The sequence below is a fragment of the Oryzias latipes genome, chromosome 13 (assembly GCF_053564925.1).
Source record: "Oryzias latipes strain Hd-rR chromosome 13, Olatipes_Hd-rR_3.1".
Lineage (NCBI taxonomy): Eukaryota > Metazoa > Chordata > Actinopteri > Beloniformes > Adrianichthyidae > Oryzias > Oryzias latipes.
In genome coordinates, this window is record NC_136249.1 from 10,340,577 (window position 1) to 10,364,453 (window position 23,877).

General features: G+C 38.5%; 1 protein-coding gene across 20 annotated transcripts in view; it reads left to right on the top strand.

Moving 5' to 3' along the window:
- The window catches only part of gramd1bb (GRAM domain containing 1Bb), a 144,242-nt gene that overhangs the window by 35,848 nt on the left and 84,517 nt on the right, over positions 1-23,877 (top strand). For 13 of the 20 annotated variants that reach the window (XM_023961255.2, XM_078929690.1, XM_078929691.1 and 10 more), the window contains exon 1: positions 8,444-12,328. The exons of 5 other annotated variants lie outside the window; for them this stretch is intronic. In XM_023961255.2, the coding sequence (XP_023817023.1) occupies positions 11,919-12,328 (410 nt within the window). In that variant the 5' untranslated portion in view covers positions 8,444-11,918. Of the gene's footprint in view, positions 1-8,443; positions 12,329-23,877 lie in introns of those variants that run through there. 2 more of the 20 variants (XM_078929689.1, XM_078929696.1) reach the window with 2 other exon arrangements.

The window sequence follows — 23,877 nt, forward strand, 5'->3', positions numbered from 1 at the left end:
CAAAGATGGGTCTAAAGAGAATGTTAATTATTGTTTATTTTCTTCTAAGAGGAGACGAGAAAATCAATTATTTTAAGTCACAATAAAATATGCCAGATTTCTTCTCCATGGGGCTTTTCTCACTCACCTGAACACACCTTCCTGCTCACCTCTGCACATCCATGTTTGTATGCCTACATACACGAGTAATCTATGAAATCTGTCTGTATTTGTGTGTTGGTGTGTGTAGAGTTATGTGTGTTGAAAGTTCCCTCCACAACGTAATCAATGCCAGATTACTTGTTCCTGTCATTTAAAGGTGGTCCCTGTCATGTATTAAGTTACTTTCTTAGTAATCCATGCAGAATTAGAACATAATGTGTTGTGACAAACAGATTTCAATTTTAAATGAAGGGTAATTAGGGTTGGGCAATATCCCTTGGATTGGCAGTTGACGATGTTTGCAGTAAACCAAGTGAGAGAAATGTTGCGTTCGTGTGGTGTTGGAATAATCCGAAAAATGACTGTCCAACTAAGTAAACACACATGAACGTTAAAAAAACAAGTCTTTCAACACCACATGAATGCAGAATAACTTTCTGCACTTAAACAAAGGTCCATTTATTTGTAGTGCACCATCTATGGGGAGACACCAGAAAATAAAACATTAATAAGGATTATTAATATACTTTACTCTAGTTTTGCGGGCCAGAATGAAGAGTTTGATGGGCCACATATGGCCCTCGGGCCGTAGTTTGCTCACCCCAGGCCTATTCTATCCGAATAAAAATATAGTCTTTTAATTTTGAAGAAAAGAGACTAAATGGAAAACGAAAGCATCTCAGACCAAAACACAAAATGAAAGCAGGTTAAAATTGCTCAACCTAACCTGCAAAAGCATAACGGAAAACGTATGGTATGAAAAAACACCACAAAGGAACAGAAAAATGAAAATATTTTGGTTCATGAAGCCCTACAGGAATAATGACTGAATTTTCTAAGTCAAGATGAGTTTTAAAAAAAACCTGAAAAGACCATCAACAAACAAAAACTTTTTTTTTTATTGTTAACATCCTGCTACTTTGAACAATTACATTTTGGGTGGGTTCTAACACACAATTTACTGAACATGTATTAGGCATATTGCAAAGCATTTTACAGCAATGCCTTACACTATATTTACAAGAAAACGTTATGTATTACTGTAATGCCTTACTTTGTAAAGACTCCCTAAATGGGTGCAGACAATAATTACCGGTATATTAGTGCTTTTTTGTGTGGACATTTGAGTGTGTAGACGTTTGTGGTTGTGCACTAAAATGCATGCCCTTGGTAAACTGTAATTAGTGACTCTGATAACATTTAGTCTCAAGCAACTTCTGTGGACTACTTTGTGATTTTCACTCACTGTTATTTTTTCTTCTGCCCTCCACCCTTCCCCCTCATTACCCTCTTCCTCCTCTCCAACCATTTTTTTCTTAGCTCTTTTTTCCACTTCTGCCTCACACTTTCACCTTTCTGACTGATCTATAATCTAAAACTAAGTAAATCTTTTTTTTTTGTATAAAAAATTGGTTTATCCAACTATACACCTGCTTTGCTCACTGACTATGTAGCAGAACCCCAGTTGTATAAATAAAATCTGTCCAACATGAAAGGATCTCAGCTTCAATCTGTTTGTTCAGCTGCTGGCCGGGACAAATAGGGGGGAAAAAAACACATCCAATAGTTTTTGTCAAAAAAATACAGTCTACAGTCTACACCTCAGTTTGATGAAGCTCAAACATGGAGTTCTATATCTGTAAATAGTTTAAAACAGTTGAAAAACTTGTTTATCAGACATTATGCTGCAATTTTTACACGATTTAATTGTATTTATTGTTTAAAAAATCCTCACATACTTTACATGTAAAGACTGGACTAAAACATGTTAAACAAAATTATTTTATTCTTATAGAACTCTAAAACTGTTTTCAAACTAGAAATCAAAAAAACAATTCTAATGGTGGAGGAAGCAAAGCAATTCTGGCTAGTTTGCTGCTGTTGGTGATATTAACAAACAAATATCGGACATACATAAAAAAAGGATAGTTGAGATTACTATTTAAAGTATTCTAAAAAGATTTTAACCCATTAGTAACGTTATATTTGGATAAAAGTATCCCTAATATTTACCATCTTGATGGTTTCCACTCATGCTCCATTCACATTCAACATGATTTGCTCGTGAAATTAGCATTTGCTGCCTCTCTTTTACTGTGCATCAAATTTGATGCTTGTCAAAATATATATTCATAAACTAGACGCTCCAGACGCATGTGGGATAAGAAACTCTCAAAAGTTTGCTGCATGGACGCATTGACTGTATATCACATCTGCAAAGCATGAAAGACAAAGATGATGTAAAGATCAGGTTGAGCTTCAAAAGCATCAGTAGTCAGTCTTCCATGTCTGGGTTCATGAGATCATTCAGAGACTCTCCTTATATGATGAGGTTCACCGAAGTCTACTGGTCGAGCTGCGACTGAATGACGGCCGCTTTCAGGAGCATCTCTATCAGTTTGGTGACTTGCTGTCCTGCATTAGTCAGAGGAGTGTAAAAATAAAAACAATGACAAAATTGGAGGATCTTTTAAACATTGTGTCAATGCAAAGAAGAAAAAATATCATAAAGTTCAGGAGAGTAATGATCAAATTCTGCTCCATGTTTGTTTTAGACTCCACCTGCTGATCCCGTCATCAACACAACATAAACCAAATATCTGAACTCTTAGCCAAAGTTCAGATATTTGCAATCTGGACCCACTGCGACGCCCAAAATGACCCTGACGTCCAAAACACACTGCTGCTGGACCGCCACACCACGTCTGATGTGGACTTTGATTATGACTGACTTAACACTAGCCGCGGTTACATGTGCAAAATGTTTAAATCGGATCAAAGATCGGATCAGAATTCAACCGTGCACATGGGCCCAGAAAATCTTTTTCAGATTAGAACAAACGTTTACATGGCCACACTTTTGGTCGGAATAAATCGTTTGGGAATGCGCAGTACTCTCTAAAATACTGGAAGAGGAAATGAGTCCCGCTGTAAACAAGCCGAGCTGCCACATACATATACAGTATGTGGCAGCTCGGTAATATACAAGATCATCTTCTATACGTGCTCTTATTGTTGTTATGCTTGTTATGAAGAGCGTGTTCACTCATCATTTTATTTTTAATCCGTGTGGTCAGTGCTTTTTTTGTGGCGGAACAGAGCTGGTAAAAGCCAGGGTTAGGAGAAGGCGAACAAGCGCCATAACCCACCTATCTCGATCGGAAAAAAATTTTGATCTGAACGAGTCTGATCGGAGCAGAGTATTCCAAACGGCGTGTTTACATGACGCATTTTTTCTTCCAATCAGGCATTCTTTCCGATTACCTTTGACCATGTAAATGCAGCTAGTGAAACCGGAGGCCCCGATGCATGAATGGTGTTCGATGTGAATTCAGCTTTAGTGTTCTTTATGCTTATTTCAACTCTTTAATTTAGATAGAATAACGCGTGTCAAGAAACATTTATCAAACTAGAAATAGCTAAATTTGTGTGATTGACATTTAACACATTTGCTTTCATAATGTCATTTTATTGTAAGGATTATTCTAAATGTCTGAAGTAGAAAAAAGGATATGACGCTTCTTTTTGTCTGCCTTTTATCTCCTACTTATTGCATAAAGTAGAAATTGTGTCAGTAGCTTTACTAGCGTTTAATATTATTTTACTCTGCTTTACTAGTAAGCAGTTTTAATTTATTGCAAACCAATGAAGTAAATTCTGCCCTGAAAATCAGGCAGGTTTTCTACTGCTCATGAACGTTTCTGCTGGGAAGGAAAGTCCCTCCACCTGCTCACTTGGATTAAGTTCAGCCATGACACAGAATAACTTGAGGCCTCAAATGGAGAACCTGTGAAACTGTAACAAGAAACGTTGTCTTGCCATGATTAATCCATGATGAAGCACACCCTTAGTAACTGTGCGTGTGCATGCTTTGTGTAACCGCACTTTACACTGTATAGGATGACTGGTATTTAATGACACTTGTTCCTGGGTACATGCTGTGGGTTATTCCAATGTCAACACAGATCCTTAAGTACAAAAAGTCAAATCAGCCTGGTGAATTCTTTTAAAAGGAAATGGTGAATGATTTATCATTGTTGGTCTTCAAACCCTTACTTTAAGCTTCCTACATGTTTTTCAAAACTGTAAATGCCACATTTCCATAAATATTTTGATGCTCAAACCAAGCCTTCAGTTTCCGTTCCTTAGTTTGTTGGACCAAATGTAGCAGTTCCTCAAATGATTTTCTCTTGTTACTTTGTCCCGCCTATTCAGCCACTTTTACCACTAAGTCGAAGTGGGTGGAGTAAACTCTGGACAAAGTCCTTTCCCACTTTTGGGTGTCTTTTCAGAGACTATCCATATACAAGCTTACAGGACCTGCAAATTGAAGACAGTGCACATTTTTTTGGGTTCATATCAGGTTGCTCATGTCAGATATGTTATTTCCATTTTTGGAGTTTGCACGCCTCCCCTCATGCACTCCCATAAAGGTGTACTTTCACTGCAAGATCTTGCAGTGAATGCAGCAAACTTTGTAGACTATGTTTCTGTGATTTGATTTGATTTTTTATTTGAGCATTCAGCTTTATTTGCTTAAAAAAGATTACATTTGGAAAAGAGAGAAAGAAGGGAGTGATGTTTTGAGTCTGATTTTACAGAATGAAATAATCTTAAAGTCCTAATGTTTGTGAACTTTTTTTAATGGACAGAATAGTTTTCAAAAGAAATCAGTCTCAACACTAGCATGTAAAAAAAATGCATTAATAGGCTGCTTTGAAGTCCTAAAGGCTGCTGGAGCGGATAGGTTATGGTGCTAAAATGTTACAGACTGTATAAACTAATAAGGGCAGGGTTTGCTTTGGAAGTTTCCTCTTAAAAGCACCATCGTTTTTCAGAAAGGTGTCTAAAGTAAAGTGATCTTTTATTCTCTCTGTTGTGCTGTTGGTACCAATATTTATTAAAAGAAAAAAACATTCCTACCTGTTTGTCTTAGGGACGCTTTGAGGAAAAGATACAGGTGTTGTGCAGGAATACTAGAAAGAGTCATGAAGTTCCTAATTGATTAATGGAAAAAAACAACAACTAGAAATTTAGACACAAGCAAATAATGCTACATTTGCTCATTTTAACCTCTCAGTTTTGGAACATCTAAGGTTACAGCTAATGATCATTTTGGTTTTCTATTAACCGGATTGATTTTCTATTAAATATGTAACCGGAAGCATTTAAGTTTATTTCCGGTTGAAAATACTGGTTGTGTAAAAATCACAATTATTTTGGGAGAACAAAATCGTTTTTCTTTTTTTGTTTTTTTTACCGATGTCAGGTCACGCCACGGGCTCTGTATTAAAGAGATAGTGCTCGAAAGAACGTCGACACTGAAGATAAAGCTCCGGTGTTAAAGGGTTACAAGATATTTTTAGATAGATACTATTTATATTTTTAAAAAAGTTGCTAACTGCAAGTTAGCAAGTGGTGTTTGTCTTGTTGCATAAAAAGGAAAACATTTCAGAAGTGTGTATGTCTTTTCTCAGGTTACAAGCAAATAGAGTAAAAAGCTACATAAAAATAGATGCTGCAGGATGCTTTTTACCGATGCTTGTGCCGATAATGGATGGGTGGTCACGATTTGAGACAAAGCACAATCTCAGCCTTGACCAAAGAACATGACTTCAGCCAAAATAGGTCCCAGCGAAAGCTGAGTTTGCTTTTATGCCTCATCTGATTAATTTCATCTTTAGCCTTTATAGAGAGACATACTTGATTGTTTTTTTTTATGAATAAAAAACAAACTATTAATATTTAATTTTTATTTAAAAAGAGCAACGTCATTTATTCTACATTTATCGACTTTTTGAACTGTAATAGTTCACAAAGTGAATAGCTATCTTTCTTTTTTTTTAAATTAAGAAATGGGATGAAAATATTTGAAAAGTGCACACTGCTAAAAAACAGTGACATGAACTGAAAACTTATTTGAAAAAAACCAAAGCATAAACAAGTGGTCCTTTTCACATTTAGGTTTCAGATTGAGTTTCTTAGTTCTTGTGATGTTCCGTCACACCAGGTTAAGGTTGACAATTTCCCACAGCTGCTTTGATTTGAGTTTATCACCCCTTGTGTATTTAAGCGTCTGGTTTTCAGTTCCTGTTGCTCAGGTCATTTGCTTTGTTGCCCCTTTTGCTGCTCCCTAGTCTAAATTTCTCTCTTAAATATTTGAATTTCTGTCACAAGCCTGGTTTTTTACACCTTGCTCCCTTCACCACAGGCTTCTAGCATATTATATGTATAACTTAATCCTAAAATAATTTTAGATTGTAAAGTTTTTCTTTAATTGATTTATTTTTTTTAGCCTTCAATTTTATTGTTTTTTACTACACAATTATTTAGTCATTATGTTGTAAATTGCGATGAGTAGGTTGGTTGTAGGGCAGGGATGCTCACACTTTTTTGCCATGTGAGCTACTTTTGAGTCGACGATGTCTTGAAGATCTACAGGTAGGTGGGTAGGTGGGTAGGTGGGTTGGTAGGTAGGTAGGTAGGTAGGTAGGTAGGTAGGTAGGTAGGTAGGTAGGTAGGTAGGTAGGTAGGTAGGTAGGTAGGTAGGTAGGTAGGTAGGTAGGTAGGTAGGTAGGTAGGTTACATGTTTGTTTATTAGTTACATGTTTGTTGTACATTGTTGATGATTAAAAACCACACAGTTAGATTACACAAAAATACTTTTGTATTAACAGATATGGCGTTTTATTACAAAAACAGAAAGCAGTGACTATCTTATGTCATGCTCTGTTGTAAATCGTGCAATGCGGGAAGCATGGCATTTCAAAGGCGCTGCTGGCTCTGTACGAAACACGTGCCACGGAAAAAAAAAACAGCTTCCTTAATGAGCTCATATTTATTGGGGGAGAACCGCAAAGCTGATAGCAGGAAGACACACGCGGGGCGGCTTCAATAAACACTCTGGTTGTCCGGAGTGGTTTTCTCCCGGGGATTTGACGTGCTGCGGTCAGAAAGCGACTTTCTGATGACGGACAGAATTTGCGCTTGGTGAATTTAGACACGCATGTGCAGTGAGCTATGCATTAGAAGATGTCCGATTGGCCGTTCTGCATGTCAATCATGTCCCGTACTTCTCAGTGAGGATTTTGATTGGCTGGTGGATTGTTTAGAAGTACATTTTTTTTTTGTTATTTATCTTTGCTGGCCTGCGATCTACCCTCATGTCCTTGAAGATCGACCGGTCGATCGCGATCAACTTAATGAGCACCCCTGTTGTAGGGGTATAACAGCTGTTATTGCCTATTTTGCTTTAACAGGATAGCCACCAGAGTGAAGGGATTTGCAGGGTCCTATTTGATGACACTGGCTGCACTTCTGACCATGACCACATCTAGGATCAAACATGTGACTTGATTTTTTAAAGAAATTTCCTTTTCTGGATGTGTCTTCTGTTTGTGAACTTTTGTACTGTACAGCTCTTAAATCATGTTGTCTCTTGAGTTGTGGACACCCAGCTGAGGCAGAAATAGGTCTGATGTTATTTCTAATGGTGTAGGCTTTTAGAGAATTATTGATTGTTGAGCGATACAATGCCATATAGTCTTTTCTTTGTGCTGGTTTATACCATGTCTAATCGTATTATATTGTGCCTCTATTGATTTTGAAGTACCTCGTATGAAATTGACAGACATGATTTTGGCTTATACACTCAAAAACATTTAGATAACATCTGTAAGCAGGAAGTAAACATACTGATGGCTTGTGTGTTGATATGGCTGTTAAGTTTTCTGATTCAATAAGATGGATGTCTGCTGAAAGAACTTTTGAGAAATGTCAGCAGAGAAGTTTGAGCAATGAAAGCTGGAAAAGTATTTAGTAACTAGCCAAATGTGTGTATTGTGGAACAGATCCATGCCGGTCAAGTCATATTTAATTCAATTCTATTTTTTATATATATATACAGTATATAGCCCAATATTACAACGACATTCATCTCAATGGACTTCATACCAGTAATTGTATAACAAACATGAAATTGTTAAGAACATGAAGTCGTAGAATTCAAAAGGTAATGGCTAAACGAAACGAAACAGATTAGGCTCAACTGGGCATCCCTGCCCTTAGACCCTCGGTAAAACGGATACTGGGAAGAAAAGAAGAAACCTCAGGGACATGAAGGAGCGATCCTCTACCAGGGCGCACAGGCGGTGACTATTAGAGAGTAATTAGCGTATCAAACTCTACAACTACATGTTCAAATAGTCCAGCAGATGGGCTTCATCCAGATGGAGTTGGGGGACAGCTGGGGGCACGAGACGAGCCAGAGTCCATGGCCAGGTGCAGGAGCATGAACGAGCCAACTGGAATAAATGGAATAAGAATAGAAGAGAGGAGGAGAGGAGAAGTAGATGAGAATAGAGGACTGAACACCCAGTGCACCATACTTTCCCCAACTTCTAACCTCTAGCAATAACAACTAATTGTTATTTTTATTACATTTGATTCAAACATGTTAATAGTAAGTTAAATAATCTCTGATTACAGCTAGCCTGGAAATAGGTCAGTCCAAAGAGGAATGTTTTAAACCTAACTTTGAATGTAGAAACTGTGTCGGCCTCTCTTACATGAGCTGGGAGTTTATTCCATGAAACAGGGGCTTGGTGGCTAAACGCTCTACCTCCAACAGTGCTTTTATAAATTCTAGGAACCACAAGCAGTCCTGCATTTTGTGAGTGAAGTTTTCTGTTTGGTTGGTAAGGCACTATGAGATCTTTAATATAGGACGGGGCCATACCATGTAAGGCCTTATAGGTTAACAGGAAGATTTTGAACTTGATTCTAGAATCAACTGGGAGCCAATGGAGCAAAACCAACACAGGAGTGATTTGATCTCTTCTGTTAGTTCCTGCTAACAATCTAGCTGCTGCGTTCTGAACAAGCTGGAGACTTTATAAGGAACTCTTAGGACACGCCGCAAACAAAGAGTTAAAGTTATCCAGCCTCGACGTAACAAATGCATGGATGAGTTTTTCAGCATCACTTTTAGATAATATATTTCTGATCTTAGTTATATTTCGTAGGTGAAAAAAATGCAGTTTTACATGCCTGTGACATGTGAGTCTTAAATGATAAATTCTGGTCAAATAAAACCCCTCAATTTCTAACTGAGGAATTGGAGGCTATACTTACGCCATCTGGGGAGACTATCTGAGCAGACAGAGCATCTCTGAGGTTTTTAGGACCTAGTATAATGACCTCAGTGTTTTTCTGGGTTCAGGAGGAGGTAATTAATTGTCATCCAGGTCTTGATGTGTCTGATGCAGTCATTCAGTTTCTCTATATGGTCATTCTGGTCAGGTTTAATGGATAAATACAACTGCGTATCATCTGCATAACAGTGAAAATGAATGCTGTGTTTCCTGGTTAGGATTCCTAAGGGTAGCGTGTAAATCATAAACTGGATGGGTCCAAAAACTGAGCCAAGTGCGACTCCGTAGCTAACTTGAGTACAATGACAGGACTGTCCATTTACCTTAACAAACTGGTACCTATCAGATAAATAGGATTTAAACCACTGGAGGGCAGATTCACTGATCCCGATGTCATCCTCTAACCTTTGGAGTAAAATACTTTGGTCAATAGTGTCGAAGGCTGCACTGACATCTAACAGGACCAGAATAGAAAGTAGTCACTTTTCTGAGGCCAATAACAAGTCATTAGAGACTCTAACTAGTGCAGTTTCAGTGTTGGGGTGAGGTCTAAACCCTGACTGAAAATCTTCAAAGTGGCTATTGCCCTGTAGGTGTTTGCGACTCCTGCTGCTTCATCATCTGCTCCGTGGAGAAGACGGGGTTTCTTAATTTAATTAAAACCTTAGACCAGATATGAGCTGTATTGTTAATCTTTTAGAAAATGGTGCTACTCTCAAGGTAAATGTGTGTCTCCTTTTAGTCAAGACTACAAAGTGTGACTTAAAACACAGCTGGGACTCTAAGTAAGTGACCTTTTATTTTGGACAAGTAAAAACAAGTGTAGAATAACAAAATTAGACAAAAACATGGTAAAACAAGAAAATCATATAAAACAAAATCATATAAACAACAGAAGTCCAAAAGGGAGTGAGAAGAAGAAAAATCTTATACTTAACTTTGATTCCAAGAGTGTGTTCATTTATTTATTATTCATCCCTGAAATGGCGGTTACATTTGTCTTGCGTTTGATAAAATAAAAGCAAAATTTGCTTTAAGTTGTCTGCCGTTTGTACTTATTGCTTTCCTTAAGTGGGGGGAGGAGGGGATTGGGGAAAAATCAGAAATCGAATTGAAAAAAATAAAATCTGAGATTTTATTTTGCAGTAGGGCTGGGCTGACCATATCGCCCAGCCCTACTGCATATTTAAAAGACTGTGGTACATAACCTGTTTCCAGAGAGGTATTTATCATAGTTAATATGGAATCATTAGTTAGGGGGAAGTTATTAAAAAGCTTAGTGGGGACTGGGTCTAAGAGACAAGTTGAGGTTTTGGAGGACGTACTAACTGATGTTACTGTATTTCCGGTTGATCTACAGCAGTGAAGCAGTCTAATGTTACCGAGGTTTCTATGGATGCATTCACTTCTACTGCTTCAGCCTGCTCTGGGCTGATGGTAGAAAAAACTTGATTCAACTTATGTCTAATATTTGAGATTTTTATCATCAAACAATTTAAGGAAATCTTCAGAGCTGAGAATAACAGGAATATGTGGTTTGGCTTGTACACTCAAAAACATTCAAATTAAATCTGTAAGCAGGAAGGAAACATATTGATGGCTTGTGTGGTGATATTTTTCTTTGTGACTGCTTTTTGTTTGCAGTCACAGATAAAAAGCTTAAAGGTCTTGCTACTCTTAACACCATGTTGGGATAGAAAGGTGTTAGGAACAGATAGACTCACGCTGGTGCATGGTGGTGGATTTGTTTAGTAGATTAACCTGTTTACCATCAGTTATCCTGTTGTCTGCCTGTGACTGTGTCTTCCTGTACATATTGTCTTGCCTGGCTGATAATTAGCTGGTGTTGTATGGCTGCTTAACTTGTTCATCATTTCCCTCAGACTTGAAGTCCTATCACCTCCCTCTGACTTGTAGGCTAAACCGACACGGAGTCAACGACAGACTGGATCTCTGTACGGACATCGGCGTCTGGCACAGGACCAAGTCAGACCAAGCGTCCCTCCTCTTTTGCCCAAAGTGACAACAAAGCAACAACAAAAAACCTCCTAGGCCTGCACTCTGCATTAGTAATGGTGTTAAAAGGGTCCAACAGCTGGAGAACTCGTCTTTAACATTGTGAAACAGCTTTGACTGCCTGGACAGTACATAGCCAGTGTTTAAATGAGTTTGTGTGTAACTTGGGCTGCGTGTCCCTGGAGAGAAACAACGAAGGAGTTTTGTTACAGCCCATGACAGGCCTTATGCATGTTTCATCTCCTGCTCTTAGAACAGAACCCCTTTTGTTATCTAATCTGCTGAAGCCCTCTTCTGTCCGGCCTGAGTGGCTGACTTTACTGCCTCAAGACAGGACTTCACAGACTGTCTGCCAGCTGCTAAACTGATCCATATTCAGCAACAGCTGAGGAGAAGCAGGAGGACTTTGTCGAGTTTAGGATCTCTTTTTTTTTTGCCAACTCAGTCAGCACTCAACAAAGTCTTTAATGTCCAAAGGGCTAAGTGAAGGGGCTATTGCAGTCCTTTTTGACTTTATTTTTTAAGCAATACAATTGTTGTCTAGCAATTTGAAAAGCAAATAATTTTATACCTTAAGAGCTAAGTTCATGTTGAAAAAAAATAAAGGCCATGGCTGACACTCTTAGACCTCCTTCGCTCCAGGTGAGTGTGCCGCAAGACGCTCCAGTATATTCTGATGGAGGAAACCACCCTGTGTCAGATGGCTGTGTCCGATCGAGCTCCTCCACTCCAACTCTTCGCCGAAAGCGCTTCAAGATGCGTCGGATGAGGAACGTGCCTAGTGAAAGGGAGCTTGAACGAGCACGGATTGCTAACACTCACCTGACGGCCAGATCTCGCTCCAGCTCCAAGGAGTACCTTCAGCTACCATCCATTGAAATCACGCCATCCAGCGATGAAGACGCAGCATCTTCCTGGTCAAGCTGCTCCACGCCGAGCGCGTCACCTCGCCGCAGGCGTTTCCTGTTAAGGAGATGGTTAAAGGTCAGAGAGAAGAAGGAGCAAGGCAGTGAGAGCAGGTTGGTATTGACCCTCTTGTATCCTCACCTACCCTTGTCCTGCATTAGCCCTAATGTCTCAATGCTGCTTCTAGCTTTTGCTACTTGCATTAATGTGGCTGGCGCCTTAACAACATGCAGAGCCAAAATTTATTGTTATTGTATTTTGGAAAGCTTTAGTAAACATTAGTGTGAGGATAAAAGGTACTTCAGATCCCAGGAAGTTGCATTCGGAATGCACAGCAACCACTTATGAAAAATAGTCTTTTTCTAAATGCTTTAAAATGCATGTTTCGTCCTTACGCGTTATTGCATCGCTGCACAAATTTTTAGGTCTGTTTTTGGGCTCTATGTTCAAAACACGTGGTCGCTGAAACCGCGTTGAAAATTAAACCCGTTGAACTTTGACCAATCAGGGACTTGGGTTTGGTAGTGATGTATGGGTAGCACGTTTTCTTATCAGTTTGACAGTCAACAGTTTGAAAATTGATCATGGAGGAGAAATTAATAATTGCAGTTTGTGTCTGGACTAAGTTATATGACATCATGTCTTTTATATATCGGAATAGAACTGTGAACGATAAAGCCTGGAGTAAGAATCGGCAGATTTGCACCACTTTGACATTTAGCACCAAGCCTTTTCCCATCCGTGAGTACTTGCATTAGCAATGGGTAGTGATGGTCCAGTGTGAATACTGAACAATAAAAGCGCATTCAAGAACCCCCATGCAGAACGTTCTTGAATGCGCTTTAAGAATGACCTTGTCATATGTAGCTTCTTGCAACTATATTTCTTTCTTTTCATTACGTTACAAGTCCCATTCAGAACCAACTCACAAAAACTCCACCCATTTCCGGTGATAAAAATTGTTACATTGCAAGAATCCACATCTTTGACTAGATGTGTTTCTATTGACCATGAAATTGCAGAATTGCAATAATATGTTCTCTCAATGGAAACACGTCCCTTTTGAAAAGTTTTTGCGCTTGGAGAAGGTGTTTTTGAGGCGTATCGAAATTGACATTTGTCACAAAACTGCAATGGAAATACTTTTTTCTAATTAAATAAGTCACTTGACCAACAATTCTGCACAGACAACCCACTGGAGGTGCGGGTTTGCTTGAAACGGTCCTGGCTACTGTTGGGCGAAGGAGGGATACACCCTGCACCCAGCCAGCAAGGCCAAGTGGGACCCATAAAGTTTAAAAGCGGGCCCTGAACGGGTTTGACTGCAGTCTCTGTGTCGGCCCCACCTGTGTTTTGTGGTCGCTCAGTGGGCTGGCTCACTAAATGGGAAATGGCGTATACTTGTATAGCGCCTTTCTTCCTACAAGGACAAAGCGCTTTACAGTCACAGACCCATTCACCCAGTCACACACACATTCACTCACACATTCACACACTGATGGCGGCTCCGCTGCCAAACACAGGCGCCTGCCTACCACCAGAGGCAAGGTGGGGTTCAGTGTCTTGCCCAAGGACACTTCGACTCATGGGCGTGCAAGGCGGGAATCGAACCTACAATCTTATGATCATGGGTTGACTGCCCTACCGCTGCACCACAGCCGCCCACTATGCTTGCCAGAGGTCCGATGGGCAGTGTTGGAGCTCCGCCACCCAGGGTCCTGCAGAGCAACAGAGCGGCGCCGCCCAGGGGCTGGCAAAGCCACAGAAACTGCGGACAAATCCATGCAAGGCCCACTTTTAAACCATATGAGGCCCACTTGGAGCGATCACAATGGCCACACCGGGCGGCCACACCGGGCGGCCACACCGGGCGGCCACACCGGGCGGCCACACCGGGCGGCCCCAGGGCGGCTGGCTGGACGGCAGACAGAGAGCCCCTGTAGGATGGGGAGGCAGCCAACTCGGGCCTCCTAAATATTTTTCTTATTTTCATTGCGACAACAAAAAAAAGATCCCCTAGTTTGACTCTTTTTTTATTTTTCCACTCTCAAACTAACGTGGGTCACAGAGACATGGAAGTAGCGATGCAAAGCGGCTTAACTGCAGGAGAGGCTTGAACTTATGAACCCAGCAACCATGATTGCCGATGCTTTTGTAGAGCTTTTTAGGATAAACAGATCTGATCTCTAAACATCCTCTCTGTCTTCCATGCATTGTAATGAGATATACACAGTAAATTTCCGTGTTTTCGAATGACTTATCACGCTAGTTGTTTTGTGTCTGTTTGCATAAATGATTAAATGGAAACAGTGTAATTGCGAAAGTGTTTTTTCGACATTTCCAGAATTTTGCGCATTTGTGGAATGGAAACTCAGCTATTGACAGGTAGAGTCTTAACCCTCAAGAAGACACATCAACTGTTATGTGTTTAAAACCAAAAGATTTTACAAGATACTGCAGGGTCATTTACTTTTTTTTTTCTTTAAAGAGGGTCCATCAGCAGCTGTGAGGAAAGGTTAAAAAAATGTAGTTTTTTTTTCTTTTCCTTTTGTTGAAGAGCTGACACAGGAGAAATAGGAAACCGATTTGTCACCTGACGAAAGCTGATCCAGTCAATATCTCTGCCCTGTGTAGGTTAAACTATTTAAAATATTTAGGTGTAGGTTAAATCTTCTTTAAACTCAGGTCAAAAATTAATGTATTTATAGATAATTAGGCCAACATGTAAGGAAAAAACATGTATCCGTGCAGTCTTTGCAAAAAGTAAATGTCTCAAACGATGAATTCCCTCGTGTTCGTCGTTGATAGAGGGTTGATGGATGTGCACTCGTGTTTCTTTGACGTTTGTGAGCAGCAAGCACCTCAGTGTACTTAGTTTGCTTGTTAAAAGTATGTTTACTTGGTGTAATGACCCCTTCCTCCAGTACTTTTCCATAAAATGCAACCAGAACACTTTTTTTCTCCTCAAGCTGATAATCACGCTGTGATTGTAGTGTAATTAAATCATGGTGTTAATAAGTGGAATGGATCAATGAAAGGAAGCGTTTCTAAGGGGGTTCTTTTCATTCGCAGCTTGTCTTGTTAACGTGATCTATTGGGATGACTCTTGGACATTTTTATGACACTTTACCTGATAAACTGTTCAGCCTTGTGGCATTCAACGTTGCATCTGTCTGGAGGGCTTCCACGGAGGCTGCATGAAGTCTGACTGCTGTCTAAATGACTGAAGAGCATCAATGTAACCAACAACACTTTATTATACAGTATATACCTTTTACCACAAACTTATACTTGGTTTGCTGTTGCAAAAGAGCAGCGTACACTGTTTTGACTCCTTTGAAAGCCCCTCTTCAAAAGGGCCTGCTGTGCTCTGATTGTTCAGCTGATTGCTCGGAAATGGCACAGGCAGAACCTCTGCTTATTTTCCCTTTTATCTGTAATGAATTTGTCATCACGCAGGCATTTTTGCAAAAGATTGAATAACTGTGATGTCATGAAGCGGAAGACAACATTTTTATTTGAAATGAGCCATTTCCTGCAGTTTAGTGTGAGAGATTTTTTGTTGACTGAGGTCTAGGCCTGCAGAATATACCGCAAATTTATCGTTATCGCAATATCAAGCTGTGCAATATGCATATCGCAAAAGACAGTAAAAATTACAATAAATGGTGACCTTCAATGTGCTAAAAGAATCTTATGGCAACTTAAAGCATTTAATGAATCAAATAAATCCCAAATACATTTCACCAATCGAATGGACCCCTTCACGTTGTTGACCAATCAGATGGAGCCCTATCATGTTAGATGTTCGTCTCCTATGTCGAGGAGAGTCATTTGGAGTATAATTTTTAAACTGTTGCAATGAAATGGAAATGAGGTTTTTGATTGTTTTGCTTTTTATTTATATACCGAAAATAATATTCTAATAAATATCGCAATATTAATCACTAATATCGCATATCGCAAGTTTTCCTCATATCGTGCAGCCCTACTGAGGTCCATAATTCGGTCAAATGAAGTTCTCAAAAAGGACTTTTGTTTAACTCTTAAGTTTTTTATACGATGAAGACGTCATCTATTAGAGAAGAAACTGCTAGAAGGGTCTCAGAGGGTAAAACACTGCTACTAAATATTCATCTAAATTCTGAAGGGAGAACTTTATCCATCCATCTTCTCAACCTACTAGATCTTAAAGACTGCATTGATCAAAGTTCCGTACCAATCATGTTTTGATCTATTTTTAAAGCATTCCCAGTGGAATGCCATTTTTAGCCTAAATGTAAAAGTCCTGTGTTGTGTTTGAGGGCAAACATCTCTTCACCTTCGAGTTGAAGTCGGGACAGTTGGTGTGGAGCAACACAACTTTTTATCAACTCCCTTCACCACAGCTAAGATCAGGCTGTTTACATGCTTTTCCGCTAGCTTACGGCCCCTCACACCCTTAACATAAATTACAGGCCCAACAGACATGGTAAGCAATGTTGGAACGGTTTAGAGCCAGATTTCAGCTCATATGAGGCAAACAAAGATGTACATGAATTTACTTGTCTGCAAGTGGATGCATCAGAATGGAGCAAGGAGCTTGTGGCCTGCCCCTTTTTCTTTTTTTTACAAAAAAAGTATTATCTTCTTTAAACAGCATTTTTTTTGTCTGCGCCTGATTCACAACAGATTGAATAAAGAAATGCTCAGAAATGCACATTACATCTTTATTATATTCCTATACGTCCTCCATCATCAAAAGAAAATGCCACAAGAACATGATAAAAACACCAAAAACACAATTTTTCATTGGAGTGGGTCTAGAAGTAAAGTACCAAAAAAGTTATTTGATTTACATCAATATTCCAAATTGAATGTGTTTTTATATATATATATATATATATATATATATATATATATATATATATATATATATACTCATAGCTGTGAATTGTTTTCATTTCTGTTTCCATTCTGATATGGTTTGTTGTCTTAGAACTGCTGCTCTTATTTACTGCTTTATGGGCGTTCCTTTCTCTGTTTGCATTTCCAACTTTTATGACATGGTTCCTTATTTTTGACACCCTCATATTTAATGAACATGTTACTTCATGGTATGACCATTATGAAATTTGAAGCCATATCTACTATCTATTTAGTTTCCATGACAACAAATTGGATGTATGGTTAAAAGTCAGTTTTGTCTAGATAGTGATTATTTACACATAATAATCAACACACAATACTGATGGTGCTGCTGGAAGAGTATTAGGATTAGGTAGATCTTATTGTTCCTGTGTATAGTATGTATAGTGTATAGTCTCATTTTAAGTAAAGCTAAATGGCTTCATTTATGGGGTTATGAATAAAAACGGCATGTTATGTTGTTCCAGCAAAGCAGCTGGTCAGCACTGATATGTTAACTACTGTAAAGAAAAGCCAGTGAATTTCATGTTGTTGTTGTTTTTTTGTCATTTCAACTACATGAGGACAAAACATGCAAGTGAGAAATGATGCCAGGACAGCCAACAATGCATTTTTTGTAGTGGTGGTTTAATAGCAGGTGTTACATTTCCAACCATGGGCAGCTTGCTGTGCTTGCACACTTCCATACCCTGCTGCACTTTTCCAGTTTTTATTCTTATTTTTTGTTAGGTTCCTTTTTTTTTCCTTTTCACTGCTCTGTTTTTAATCCTACTAATTTATCAGTATCACTGCATCCCTGGCAGTGCATCTCGTCAGCTAAGACGCCAAAAAACAAGACATTGTAAGAGTAATAGTTATTCATACAAGATATTAAATATATGTTAAAGTTATTGTGGCAAAATACATTTTTTTGGCCCTATATGTTATGAAAAAAAGTGTATTTTCACATCTTTATTTGCTCCACCGATGACAGCATGTTCTTGTGTATTTCCAGCATTTAACTATAATCATAAAAAACTGTACTTTACAACTTACAAGATCTTTATACATTTATACGTTTTTGGGGGTGGTATTATTATTTTTTCTGCTCCTAAAAAGACACTTGAATGACACATGACACACTATCTGTGACACCCATGACTGCACTGCACTTTGCCCCAATGAATGCCTTTGCCTTCAGGCCCCGGTTCTTTTTACAACTCCCATTCTCTGGTAAGCGTTCAAGACTTTACATTTTATAGCTCCATTATGCTGCAGAAAGAGTCAGATACCCAGCAAAAAACGAATTTAGGACCAATGGTTGTTCAATCTAAAATCATTTATTAGTACTTCTATATTTTCTGGTCTGTGTTTGTGGTCTAGTTTCTAGTTAATGTGCTACACATACACATGCTTAGACAGTTTTTTTGTGCTATAAAATGTGCTTGAATATAGTTCTGTTAATGTGTAAGCATTGTTTTAGAGTTTACTGAAAGGTTTTGAGTGCATGACAGGATCTCAACCGAGTTTCTCACTATGAAGGCGTTCTTAAAGCGGTTGTAAGTATGCATCTGTTTTCATTGAAGGTTTGAAGTCTTTTTTTGCATCATGGGTCTAATTGGATTGCTTTGAAACAGTGATCAACTGCCTCTTTATTTTGATCGACAGGTCCATCTTTATCCAGTTTCAATTCCATTCTTAATATTTAATAGTTAACGAATCAAAGAACGGTTGCAAATGTATGTTTACTTTAGGACAAAGAATTATTTAATCGATTGGGTGAATTGTGTGCCAGTCAAATTTTCAGCACTATGCCGCCAAGAATCTACCAAAAGTGGCCAAAAAAGAAGAACATCGTTTATTTCAGTTTTGAAAATAATGAAAAGCGGGAAAAATGTGTAACTTTGCATGGTAACACAACCTTTTATCAACATGTATCAACAATTAAATGTATTTTGGTCTGCTGTATTATCTTCAACCAAAAAAAAATGTCTTGGAGTACCATCACATTACAAGCTATCCTAAATTTCTGTGAAGACCTAAAAGCACTCCGACTAACAGAAAACTATAGGTGAAAGTCTGAACACTAAAGAGGTTTTTTGTCACCTTTTCACCCCTGAAAGAGAAGACAAGAGGGGAGGACTCTGCACGTCCACAACATCAACATTCCCTTTCTCACATTAGCTGCTGTGACAATGAAAGGGGCCCCGGCTGTGTTGGGAAAACACTCCTTCATTGCAATGTGGCGGGAAAATCCTAACTTCCCACAGTTCATGAGAGTGATCATTACCCATCAGTAAGCGCTTGTTGGTTGAATGGAGGACTTTCTGGTTTTGGTGCCATGACTTCATTGTGTTAATTAGCGCTTTTGGAAATGATTCCATTTATTTTTCCTTTGTGCTGCCTGCATGTCTTCATTTTGTTTCATTTTTTTTGCATTTTCTTTTTTAATTATTCAATGCAATCTCAGTATTTTCTTATTAGAAGGTATTTGTAATTCCCTGTGAAAATGATGCTTCATTTTTTGTTTAGAGCTGAAAGGGATTTAGTAGTTGTTTATTTGTTATTACCATATTTGCACATCAATTATCTCATTAGTGGTAAAGCTTTGGCAGTAAAAAAGAATTTCTGTAATTATTCTTCAACTGGAGACTTCATTTTCATAATTAGGGAGCAATGGATCTTTTGTCTGACATTAAAAGGGATCTGGATGAAAAATAGTTTTAGTGACCACTGCTTTAGAAAGTGTAAAATGAAACTGAGCAAATGAGGAAAGGTAAAATCCTTCTGAGAGAACATTTCTAAAGGAGATCTTCCTAAAATTTGTTGTTTTTTGGTTATTTCTGCTCCTGAACTGCAAGATACGTCCTTTTTTCAATTAGGAACACAACGTCTATTCTTTGTTTATATGTATTCTTCTTTGTCTTACATGAAAACTTATTGGGATTTTCACTGTCCATTTTCTCTATTTAACACCTTTTCAAAATGTCACTTTGGTGGCTGGAATGCATTAAACCTGCAATCCCATTTCTGCACACACACACATCAGTGGAGCACAGTGTGTTGGCAGGGGTCTGAGACTGTGCGTGCAGGAACAGTAAAAGCTTGGATGCACAGCGGAATCTGCTGTTTTGCAGCCTGATAAGAGCAGAGCTATTTTGAGGAAGTGGTGAATTAGTTTTCACTCAACCTCTTTGCTTCACTGCCAACCAAGTATTTAAATACTTTCCCTTCCCAAGTTCTCACAAAGGAAAATCAAGCATCTGGACATGTGGCAACAGTCTGTTTTTTTCGGATTTTTTGAATTTTTTCAGTCCAGAAAGTTAAAAGTTAAATAAACGTGTTTTCTGAAATTACCTTTTTCCTCCTCTGCAATATCATTTTTATGTTGTTCACAGAATGAATTACAAGTTTATTTGCAAAACCATCATTGAATGAATGAATGAACGAATGAATCATTGAACTATTAAATCAAATGAAAATTCAACAGGAATTGCTATATTTATTACATTTCATTGTTGATGCATGTCTAGCTTTTAAAGATTTAACATGTTCTTGTAGCATTTTTAGATTAAGGTGCGGTTGTGGTGCAGTGGTAGGACGGACGACCTCAGATTGGAAGATGCCATGTTCATCAGTGTGTGAATGTGTGTGTGCATGGGTGAATGGCGCTGTGACTGTAAAGTGTTTTGGGCCTTCGAGGAAGGTAGAAAAAGCGCTATACAAGTATACGGCATGTAACCCTTGTGCTATCCTAGGCACTTTTACATTGGGAGTTGGGTCATCTAGACCCACTAGACAGTGCGCTTAACCTTTTTTCTTCAATGATTTGTGATCTTCACTGGTGTCCATGGATTACATGAAATCTTTCTACCTTTTATCCACCTTTGTCATGGTAGGAAGAACACCTCAAAGTAAGGGTGGGGTCATCTAAGATAGCACAAGGGTTAAGATGGACATTTATGAAGAAAATTAAGTGAAAATTGCATTTCTGAGTATTTCTTTATTCAAATCGCTGTGAATGAGGACCAGATGAATTCATAAAAAGGGGGTGTATTTATGATGTCAAACCTACAGTACAAATACACATGCATCTACTAGCAGACGACTAGATCCATGTACGTCTATGTTTTCCTCGTCTGAGCTGACATCTGGATCAAAACTGTTACCTTTCCAATTATTCTCACCGCTGTTGTTGCACCGGTAATGTTAGGTTGGGGGTTCTGAGGGGCTGTAAGCTAGTGAGGGGGCGTGTAAGGAAAGGGGGGGGGGGGGGGGGTCTTGCTCTCTGTCAACAGTCCCGCCTTCAACTCATAAATGAATTTCGAATGAACTGCTGCCGCTCTGCAAAAACCATGAAAAAGATTTTTTTGATTTTGGTTAAAATTGCCAAATATGTCCAAAATTACGAAAATGGATACTCTTTAAACCTGCAGGCATGTTTTGTTGCATCCCTGTTCCAGCTGTGTTGCACTATGCCACTAAATGTTTATGGTTTTGAAAAAAATTGCAAATTGTCGCTGTCAACAATATGTGCCTTCTCATACCATTCACTTGTGTCTTATTGCTTTAAATAAACGTTCTTTTTGAGGTTCAGCTTTGAAGCTGATGCTATAACTTTCTGTTATTATCGAAACAATCGCATATCATTAAAATTCGCATGTCGTCTTTCGTCCTTGTTTGGGAAAAACACCGCGGCCAGATCACGAGAGGTCGTTGAATGTTGTGAGAGTGTGACAGTGAGGAAGGTCAGTCAGGAAACATTAGACGCCATCCCTAGATAATCGACTTCAATGATAAACCCTATTCAAGGAGCCGTTTTTAAGAGAGAGGACAGCCATCCTCTCATTCATCAAATCCCGCTTGATTGCAAAGCCTCGTTATTTATTTTCAGCTGTTGAGGCGTCACCTCCTGCTGAAGCTACACACGAATAAATCAGATAAGCAAGAAACACTGCGCTTATCTAATACAGCTCACACAATAAGGAGCATGTGGATATCAGCATGAAGGAGCAGAAATAATGGATGCAGGTTTCTAACATTCCTGCGTCACTGTTCCTCCATCGTTTGTGCTTTTATGTGACGAGCAGCAGAATCCCAGCATCTACGAGTGATGAGAAACATCTGGAAAAATTGGTTGCAGCAGGGGATCTGACATTGGGAAGAAGCCAAGCTTGTCATATAGATGACATCTTAACATCCATGAGATGTGCCACCGCTGAGGAAAACAGGGAGGCAGATGCCAGAGTCGGGAAGGGAGACAACATAAATGTCACGGCATGTTGTAGTAAATTAACTGTGGTTAAATATAGATCTGTGTGTTTCTATTACTGGGCCTAAATCTAATTTGGCTTTCTAACATGGAAACTAATAAGTGCAGCTACTCTAAAATGAATAACTTGTTGTAGGTGATGTTTCAGAAGTTTATTAGAGACTAATCCAAATATTTCTTATGTTTTATACTATTGAAATGCGTCTGAAACAAGTTTTTGTAATGATGCACACTTTTACTTCAGAAGATCTTCAAAAAAATCTTGATTCAGTTTTTATTTTAGATACAGCAACATACTTTTAAGAAATGTGTTGTTTTTAAAAGGAAAAGCTTTCACTAAGTTTCATCTGAAAACGTATCTGATAATTATGGGTATAAAATGAACAGTTTTCATCTCAAAACAAATGTACAGTAGATTTTCCGGTGTAATTTGAAAGACGTGACAGAAATTAAATAAAAAATCCATATATGTATTTAAATGACCATCAACCAATCATCCTTCTCACCGTGATGCTATGCCACTTGATTGACATGAGGAATGGCCAGTGGAATGCCCTCTGATACATTATCACTGCACATGCGTGTTCAGCCACGCTGAACGCTCCGTTTCACAAGGATATATGGAATTTGATTTTCCACTTATTTTCCAGAAAGGTGTGAGCGTTTTAGCGTCAGACTCCTAACCGTGGATGCTGTTGCTGATGTGTCTTGTTTTTTTTTTCTGGAATGGTTTGAGCGCAGTCGCTCCAAAAGAAGCTTGCGTTTCCGTTGTCTGCGCACCATGCACAACTGCATCGTTGTCATGACAACACACAGGTCCAATACAACAAGCTTTTGAAGGAAAATTTGATTTTTATTATGTTGTAATCTTACATATTTGTCCATTTAATGCAAATTTTAGAGCTTGTTTCAAAAGTAGCTCACATGCTCGAAAAACAAAAAAGTGTGGGTATTGATGGTCTATTTCCTTCTGTAATGTGATAATGATGTCACCTCAAAATGTAAAATGTTCAACTACCATATGTCCTTTAACTAGAATAACTATACAGTATGTTTTCACAATTTCACTTTGGTATTTCATCTTTCAGTGTTTTTGAATCTGAAATTAATTTATTCAGAAAATATGTCAGGAAATATTGAATAACTTTGAAAACTATTTTTAGTATAAAACTGAAGTTTTGAAGAAGAAAAAAAGAGAAAAATTTTGCTCCCATGCTATGAATTTTTGATACAATGCAGTATTCCTTAAGGCTACATACAGCCCATAACTGTTTAGGAAATGGACTGGGGCCTCATTCAGATAGAAATCATGAATTAATGAGGACATCAGTCAAAAAAGTGCCTTTATGTTAAATGTCAAAGGATGGTAATAGCTTTTAATAAAAATAAGAGTTTTTAAATGTAAAAAATATTCACTGAAGAGACTTAAAGAAAATACTCTACTAATTTGGGTAGATTGATTGATTGACTTAATTTTATTACATCATGTTTAAGTAGCTGTTT